Source organism: Glycine max, chromosome 15 (assembly GCF_000004515.6).
Source record: "Glycine max cultivar Williams 82 chromosome 15, Glycine_max_v4.0, whole genome shotgun sequence".
NCBI classification, from domain to species: domain Eukaryota; kingdom Viridiplantae; phylum Streptophyta; class Magnoliopsida; order Fabales; family Fabaceae; genus Glycine; species Glycine max.
The window spans coordinates 44400873-44410997 of record NC_038251.2 but is presented as its reverse complement, the minus strand read 5'-3'; the positions used below and the strand labels follow the sequence as shown (position 1 = coordinate 44410997).

Here is a 10125-nt window from a genome sequence, read left to right as displayed (position 1 = left end):
TCTTACCTCGTTATACAATAGGGAGAGAAATAAAAAACAACGCCCTTTGTTTCAATGTTTCTTGTAGTGTTTCTAAGAAGCACCAAAGTTTATCCTGATCCCAGTCATACAAGGCTGCGCACGTGCGAGAATCATTCATTGAACAAGAACAATAATAAATTAATAATGACTAAACAAACGTACGTTAACATAGTGGTGTCACAACAATACACATATATAGTAGCACTTGCGGGTCACGTAAGCATCTCCAAGATATATCTTCCTCTACATCAATTTAAATCAACGTCTCACTATTTCTCCCATTATTTCAATAGTCAAAATCACCATCCCAACTTTTTCAAACTTCACCCTCTTTCCGCGAACCTCCCCCTTTGACCAACAACTCTCCATGACCCACCCTTATAATTAAAAAGGCTTGTGCAACTTGGCCAATTTTATATTTCACAAATGCACACACATAGTATTATATTGTAAACCCTAGAGACACATAAACACAACACCACCTTTTGCTTCGATTTTGTTTCTTGTTTGTGTTGTGTTGTGTCAACAAGTGACATTGTTAGCCAATTGGACCATGAAGAACAAAAGGGCAAGCAACAAAAGGGACAAAAAGGAGATCAAAGTTACATATATTTCGAGCCCCGTGAAGGTGAAGACTAGTGCCTCGAATTTCAGGGCCCTTGTGCAAGAACTCACTGGCCAATACTCCAATGTTGCTGAAACCTCCATCCCTATGGAAGAGGATAATGGCCACTCCGAGAGAGTGCACAGAACTCATCATCATCATGAAAGTGAAACTCAACAATGGAGGGTGAATGTTGATGAGGGCACCAATTTGATGAAACCTCATGAGTACAGTGAGTTTCTCTCAAGATCCTTGATGGAGCCATTCAACCAACAACAACTCCTTCAATACGATTTGATGAGTTTTGACATGTCATAGGCTTTGGTTGTACTATACGAATATGGATATTTATAAATATATATGAACCTCTATGTTTTGATTTTGAACTACTGCTTTATCAATCTATTGTTGAATTAATGGTGATGTGAATAGGAAATTAAGGTGCTCGTGTATATGTACGGATTATTAGTTGTAGTTATCTAGATTGTGAAAGCATACAAGAATTCATGTAATGGAGGAGAATGAATAAATTAATACATCCATCAAGTGGAGGTGCGATGAAGTAATGAAGCACCATGTTGAGATTTTGGAAAATATATGTTTTTTTCTTCAATTTGAGATATATACAGAGAGAGAAAATGATAATTATATAGTTATATACGTTAAGTTATTGCTTTTTTAACTTCAAATAAAATAACTTTTAAGGCTGTACCAGTTTTGATTCCCATGTTTCCTGTCGGCTGAGGAAATCAGAATCAGAATATCCTGTGTTTTTTTGTATTTAAAAAAATAAAAAGAAGAATGCAAAACAAGGTCTCTACTCTCTATATAGAATGCCGTTTTCTCAGTTTATCATTAGCCACAGGATTGGCTAATCAGTTATAATTAGATAAAATGACATATTTTAAAAATTTTCATGTTTTACTATAAATGTAAATATAAAAAAAAAAAATTGGACCTGTGTAATAGATGGCAAAGACCAATCTAAATTATAATTTTTAAGAAGTTGTTTGAAGAGAAAAAACTCACTTTAATAATTTTCACTCTTTGAAAGATTAGTTTCATAATAATTTGCCTATAAAAACCGCGTTTTGTAGTAGTGGTGTATGGTTGAGGAAAAGAGAAGAAAAAAAATTATGTTAGTCTCATCAACCTTATATCTTCTATATTCTATTTTAATTAAACTTTTTCTATTTATATATTATTTATTTGATCGTCCATGAATTTGTAACTAATAAAAACTGAATGCCAACACTCATTTATTCAGAAATGCTGATTCGTACAAAACAATGAAATTATGAGGTGGCTGATTTCCGTCCCATTTCACAATTATTATTGGACTTTTTTTTATAAAAAGACTTAATTATCAATTTAATTTTCAAATTATTAAAATTGTTTAATTTAGTTCTCAAATTATTTTAAAACCGACCAATTTGATATTTTTTGTCCAATTAAGTTTCATTGTTAGAATAACAAATTTCAGTAGCTCTTGATTACGAATCGTGACAGTTTTTATTCGTTACTATACGTATTACTTTTTAAAATTTTCAAATCTGGTTCGAGCGCCCTCCATCTTGAAATTTAGTTTTTCTGTTATTCCTTTTTTAACTGTGCTGTTCACAAAAAAAGACAATAAAAAAGTTAATTTCCTTGAAATTCCTGTCAAAACCCGCTTCAGATCTAACAATGGGGAGAAGCGAAATTCATTGCTATGAGCCCGATGATGTATACTATACCCTATACGTGTCATTTCGACGTTGGTGGAAGCTCTTGCTATCCACACCTCCAGCGCCATCGTTTTGTTGAGTTTGACGGTGGTGGAAGGTTTGGGCTTTTGGGCCGAGGGGTGAGAGAGATCGAAGGGGTTGATCGAAGCTAAAGCACGAAGAAGAAAGGGATTATTTTCTCTAGAATAATAATGAATACAGTAACAATTAAAAACCGTCACTAATCATAAACAAAAATCGCTCAAATTTATTATTCTAAGACATCAATTTAATTAGACAAAAATATTAAATTAATGTGTTTTAAAATAATTTGAGGATTAAATTATTTTTTTTTAAATTAAAAATTAAATTACACATTTTAATATATTTGAAAACTAATTTAATAATTAAACCTAAAAAACATTAAAACATTAAACATCACCCGCTTGATCTCGTCTTGTTCGTGGCGGCGTACCTCGTCGATATATAAATAATTCGCACGGTATACACTATACAGTACAACATTGCATATGATTTTCAGCATACTTTGTTCTTACTCACATTTTCCAAAAGATCACTCATCTCATAGCTACTCCAAGTCAAGCACAGCCTCTAGATCCCTTTCATTCTTGTGTGATTCGGTCAAGGTGTTACACACTCCAGGTGACGTTTTAGCGCATCTTGCTCGATGGGAGGGATGCTCACACTTAAGCGCATGCATAGTGGCACTTAAGTGTGAATGCCTAAGATGCCCTTTTGTTGAATTCCAATGACATTCAATCCTAAATGGTTCTTGTTGTGTGTGTGAGTTCTAAATGAAATGGATTAAGTTGAACTTGTAGGGTGAAAAGTCTCATGAGGTATAGATGAACTATGTGATAGTTCACAAGTGGTAAGAATGATATGAATGATGAATTGATGTGGAATTGAACAAGAGGTGAATGATGAATTGATGTGGAATTGGATGAGTTGATGATAGAGTGAATCAATATGAATTGGTTGAATTGATGATGAAATGAATTATATTGATGATGGTGGATGAATGTATTAATGATGTGATACAATGATTGATTTGAATGATCATAACATACATGCATTAATGAATGACATTGCATGTGAGTAGGCACAAAGTTAGGAGTGCTAAGAAGGCCCTCAACATAGTGTTGGAGGTTTTCAATGGTGGTTAACAATGAAATAGACTATGGAATGGATGGGTGGCCGAACCCCTAGATAAGTTAAGGTCCTTGTAAGCCTTACTAAGGTAAGCCATTACCCACACTTATCCATTTTCAATAAAATTATACTTTCTCTGCATGATTAATTTGAGTCTCCCCAAATGGTCAAGGTGTGACTATGTTAAGGGATGTGTTTGATTTAATCACTCAAAAGATGAAAGCTCCTTTAAGTAAATAGTCAGTATGACATAACATGATAGTTAGATATGTGTATTAATAATTGTAACTTGAGAATGATATGTTACTTTATGAGTTGCATAATTACATTGTTATTGGAGATATGAAGGATTTTCTATTAGTTTCAATTATATGATGTTTCTTTTAAAATGAGTTTTCCTTTGCAATTTATATTGAACTGTGATGATTGTGTCATTTGACTCGGGAGCAAATTATGATGTAACTTCTTGGAAGCATGTCATTCATGGTTGATGTGAACTTGGTGGTGGACTTAGGGGCGAGATCCAACGTTGGTCTTTTTTCTCATGTTTTATCTTAGTGGGGACCAACTTAGGGTTTAGATATATTCAGGAATCTATGTTGCATTTATTTCCTTAACAAGACTCTTGAGATTTGTTTTGAAAATTTGGTTATGATGTTTTGATTATGTAGTGTCTTGAGGCACAAGTACTTTTGGCTTATGACTTGGGGACTTTTATTGTGATGTCTATATAACATGCTTCGAATTGTGATTTTTTTTTTACGTATTTTCATTAATTAAACTACGTCAAAAGCTTTTAAAAGAATTAAAATGAATTATTTCTCGTTAAAGTCCTAATGTTTCATATAATGATATTTGGAATCATTACATATAACCCTTTTTAGTTAAGAAAGAGATACAAGTTCTTTCTAGTCAAAATAAATGGTCAATAGTGCAATTGTGCGTACTCTTATACTTAGAATATACACTTCATATCTTCTCTTTTCTTTGTTTTTGAATATGTATTTTATACACTACCTTAGTTAATCTTCTCTTTTCTTTGTTTTTGAATATGTATTTTATACATTAGTAACTAGACAAAAATAATTCTCCAATAATCATTTCAAATTAAAACCTTCATTTTACCTATATTTCTGTATTTGATGTTTTTAACTGTCAAATTCCTTTTGATTTACCTTCCTTGATCTATATCTTTAAAATGAATTTTGATACTTTTTTATTGAAAAAAATGTGAAAATTTAGAAATAATGTTACATCATAATTTAAATTATTCATTAAAAATTCAAAATATAATTCATATTTAAAAATATTTATTTATTATAAATTTTAAATAGAGTAAATTACCTGCTTCTTTCTTAAAGGATGTGAATAATATTATATTTTGTTTTCTGTTGATTTTTGTGTCATACTTTTCCTCTTCCTTATCCTTTTATAATTTATTAATAGAGTTGATATTGTAATCAACTTGTTTTGCTTTATATTTTAAATCCCCTCTTAAAAAAGAAAGTTACTTGTACGTATCTCTATTTTTTACCAAGCAAATGATCTTATATATTAAAGAATAAATCCCACTACATATATTTATTTACGTACCTATTGGAGTGGTAAAATGGGTTAGACCCAGAAGACCAACCCATTTTAGCTTCTTCTATTTTTATTTATTTTTAGACAGGTTGAGATTTTCAATCCATCTACACATTTCTGATTGTTAAACTTGCCAAAAATTAGGCTAAGAGTTAGTCGCGCGGGTCAACTCGTTAATCCTTTTTAATTTTTTATTTACTAAAACATTTATTTTATATTATGTATTTATTTATTATTATTACATGTTTTGAGAATATTTTTTTCTTAATAAACTATTATTTAAAATTAAGATTATATATTTTTTAATAAATTGTATTATTTAATATTTGTTACAAATAATCAACTAATTTTTTTAATAGGTTGAACACCCCCAAACCTGAATCCTTATTCATTTTTTCTGTTTTAGTAAATTGGATAGGGTCAAAATTCTGACCCATATTTTCTGTATGAATCAACCTATTTCAATTAATATGATTTTTAAGAGTAAAGAAAAATGAGACAACCATGAGACAACCATCAAACATACGAATTAAATAAGATAAAGTTATTCTAACTTATAATGATTTTGATTTTGAGATGCAAGTATATAATTATGTTAAATATTTAAAAGAGGAGTTTTGTCACTATCATGATTCTATGCGATTCAAGAAAGATTATTCTTGATTCTCTTGATGATACTTATTCTCAGTACCCAAAAAAGCTAATGAGACCGTACAAATACAATTAAGATTCTATTTAATTAAACAATTTTTTCAATAAGCACTTATAGTAGGAAAAATAATAAGAATGTAAGATGAGGTTTTCTCATTTATAGTTTCTTCAAAAGTTAATTTTAACTTATACATGTACTAGTTTTTATTTATAAAAAAATTATTTCATTTTACCTTCATATTTTCTTCTTTTAAATCAATGAGAAGTTTATTCAAACAACACCTTAAACAGTAAGAAAGGCAAAATAGACAAAAGCATGATAGATGCTGGATTCCCTTTCCTCATAACCCAAGGATGAACTAATTTAAGAAAATAAGAGACGTAACAGTTACATGATCAACTTGCTTAGGCTAATCCCAAGCTCCAAACTTACGATAAATATCTGGGATTATGTTGCTTTTGTTTAAAATGAGAAGGACTTGCCACAATATTGTCAGCATCAAATAACTAGAAAGTCTGCACTTGGTCAAATATATCAAACTATCAATACGGTTGCGTGCAGACAACTTACATCAATGCTTCCCAAGTTCTCCATTCACATAGTTAGGACAACGACACACCATAGAAGTTAACTTGGCAATGAAGAACGTAGATTCTACGATGCATCGTATATATCAAATATATGCCAGGGGTGAAATGCACCATTTGCTTTTAGTGAGTTTCATGTTATTTAATTTACTTTTAATTCCCAATAAATGCCCTGTATTTCATTTCAACTCATTTTAAAATTATTATATTTCTAAAAAAAGACAAATAATGATAATAATATGCAATAATATTTTTCAACAGTAATATATTTTGTGCGTATAATTAAGATTTTTCGTGAAAAGGGTTATATGAATGGTTTTTTATGAATCGGGATGGAGACAGATGCATTTGTGTAAAGAGAAAATAAATGGTTTTAAAAGTGAGAAAACTATAGAGAAGAAGAGTTTTTTGTTTTTAAGAAATTTGTTGATAAACTAAAAAAAGAGGAATTTTTTTATTGCATTTACACATAGTGTAAATAATTTAAATACATTCTATTAAATGCTTTAAATTACTCAAAAAAATAGATGGATTTAATTATATTTTTTAAATCCCTTAATAAATATAGTTGAGATTCAAATTTAGGTATTCTATTTGTCTGGTAAACAAAAAAAATAATTCTTTCTGGGAGATTGTCAAATGTCCTTAGACTCCTTAAAGTTGTCATTATTTGCCACCTTCCAATTTAAATTTTTTGAATCATTTATTAACTTGACATTTAATATTAGTTAAGATGTTGACAACTTGACATGGCATTCTATTACACTATTAAATCAATATTGTTGTTAAATATTAAATATCGAGTTAATAAATAGATTAAAATTGGATAATTTTAATGGTGGAATCAATTTGAGAAAAAAAATTAAAGGACTAATTTGAATTTCAACAATAATAGAAACTAAAAATACAATTAAGAATAAAATATAAATATTAAATAATTTATATTTTTAATATTACAAATATTTTTTCTAAGTAACTTGGTGAATCATAATAAGTGTAACATAAACTTGTATTGGATGTACTGATCGATAGGAGGTATCAAGTCGCTTGTATTATAAACTTGTATTATAAACAAAGAAAAATTATAAACAAGAGTAAGTAAGATAAAGTAATATAATATAGATCAACAAAGGTGGCATGGCCTCCTAGTTAGATTTATATTATATCAGATAAATAAAATACACAGTTAAAAGTAAGCAATAAGTGGAAGAGAGGAAAAGATCAAATTAGATGGATAGAAGACACTTCTCAAGTGGACATTGTAAGTTACTTCATTTAAGAAAAATATAAAATATGATGATCCCAGACTCTTTTAAGAAAAACACGGAAGGACCTTATCAATTTTCTGAATATTAAACCGAGTACTGAAGATCAATAACAACCCATACTCATTGGGTCTTACGAAGATCTTATTTTCCTCCAAGCACCTGCCTAACCATAAATGACTTCCATTGTTTTTTAAGACAGATATCAAGGGCACACCTTTGCAGGCTTACAAACCACAGGTTTTCGAAAAAAAAATTCAAAAGTAAAAGAAACATTTGGATTCTAAATCATATTCGCATTTTCTAAATGAAGATAACTAAGGTCCTTTGAGGGTGCCTTCAAAGGCGGGGGGGGGGGGGGAGGGGGAGATCCGAAAAGAAGTTGGATATTATTGCTCAAAACACTATTACAAGCTTTACCTTTCTGTTTCTCTCACTAGTTTTTCCAGTATTTGTTTAGCGTGTTTACAACTGAGCCCGGGGCCCTTTATATAGAGAAACTGGAAAGAAAATGATAAAGGCCCCTTCAGTCAAAAATAGTAAAGTTACTATTCATTTACTTTGTCACATGGCTCTTTTTACAATAAAATTTTATAGATAGACTTAGTATCAGAGTCTTTGCAAAAGTAGAGATTCCCGCCTTTAATTTACAGTTGTATTTTGGCAGGATGCTTCTGTCTTCAGTTCTTTGTTGATTTTGTAATAGTAACATTTTCTTCTTCGTCTTGGATATTCTTGAAGTAGGAAATGTCTGATGAGTCTTCCAATGAGAGATCAGTGGATGGAAAAGGAGGATTTTGTTGTACATGACATCCACTGGCTTTGTAAATCTCTTCATCTTTCTTCTCTTTTTGGAAGAATTGAACCAATTTATTATTATGATCAATCAAGAAAGGAATGAAGAACTTTCCATTTTATGATGGCTGGAAGAGCTTTGTGTCATAGGTTTCTCTTATCAGGTCAAACTCTCGTTTGTCTGAATCTGAGAAAAACCATTGGTACCCTTGTATTTATGCCCTCATGAGGCTGTATTGGTATTGTATGTTACCTTGTACATCCCAAGTCTCATATTCATCATTGAACAGACAGGGAAAGTCTCTATGATCCTCTGGTAGGAGTTTCATGACATGGTAGGGGTAATTTTGAGCAGAAAAATTGCTCAAGCAGGTTATTATCTTGATGGAAATGTAATCCATCATTTCTACTTGTATTAGGTTTATGGCCTCATTAATTGAGGGGTTAAATCCTTCGAATCTATCTGACGGAGGAATCAAGATTGATTCCAAACATCCATAGTCCAGTAGAATTTTTGTGGAAATTGCTAAGTCTTCATATCCAAAGGATTTGAACTGGTCCAGGTATAATCTGGCTTTTCTGAAAAGTAATTTTATTTTGCAAGGACAATTGGTTTTATCTTCGCAGAATGGGGTTTTGTTGGTACATCCAAATTTTTGGTTGAAATAAGTATGCACACCTATATAGAGACCTCGAATCTGGGTTTGGTTGTTGTGTACCCTAAACAATAATTTCTGTATTTTTTTTAAAATTGTCTAGGCTCAAGCTATTTATTGGTCCGGGGACATTTGGGCTGACTGAGTCCTTATAGGTTTTGTGGCAGGTTTTGGTTTGGTCAGCATTTATGACTATAGTCATGGTTTCTGGCTTAAGGGCCTTTTTTATTTTGTTGATGTCTGTGGTATTTAATTCAAGGGTTTTTTCTGCTTCTTCCCTTGAATAGAATCCTTTGTAAATTGGACTTTGAATACCCTCCTTTGCCAGACAAAGGTCTTTAAAATTGGTATAAACACCTTTATGGGGTCCTCATAATAGGACAAATGTTGTATAACCTTTCCCAGAAGGAGAGACTTTTGTAAGGAGAGGGACTCCTTGGTAATCCGCTATTTAGAAATTGTATAAGACACAAATTATGCCATTTTTTTTATTGAATAGACAAATTGATCATTATTGTTTGTATGTTTTGGAATATTCCAAATATTATCAATAAGGCAATTGACTTTGTCGTTGACCGCTTCCCTACCGGGGTAGTGAAACTCATTTGTAAGTACAGACAATTCCTTATTGCCAAACTCCATTTTTTGTTTTATATTTTGGTAAGATATCTTACAAGGCTTCATTTTGTTGTATCCCTGTAAAACGAGAAAGATTATCAGTAGCAACATTCTTAACTCCTTTTATGTGTTCAAAATTTATTTTTATTCCGTTATAATAAACATACTTTTGGAATAAAAGCCATCTTTTATGAGGCTTTTTATCAGTATTTATTTGTTGGCTACCATAAGCCACTATTGCTTCACAATCGGTTCTTATGGTAATTTCACTTTTATTAATCAAGAAGAGTTTAAATCCTTCTAAGGCATTTATTACGACATTTACTTTGTAATCTGTAGAAGTTGAGTATACCTGTGGTTTTGTGTGGTATTTTCCTGAAGCATACCTACAGATTTCTTCATCATGAATTTTTTTTATATTTGTTTTTCTTTTTCTTTAGGATGGCTCCCCATCCTTATTCACA

At 30.9% G+C, this 10125-nt stretch overlaps 1 protein-coding gene across 1 annotated transcript; it reads left to right on the top strand.

Annotated features, from left to right (window-relative positions):
* Positions 1-251: 251 nt before the first annotated feature.
* Positions 252-1011, top strand: LOC100783939 (uncharacterized). The gene has a single exon (XM_003546660.5). The coding sequence runs from the start codon at positions 575-577 to the stop codon at positions 941-943; it is 369 nt and encodes a 122-aa protein (XP_003546708.1). The 5' UTR covers positions 252-574; the 3' UTR covers positions 944-1011.
* The last annotated feature ends 9114 nt before the right edge of the window (positions 1012-10125 follow it).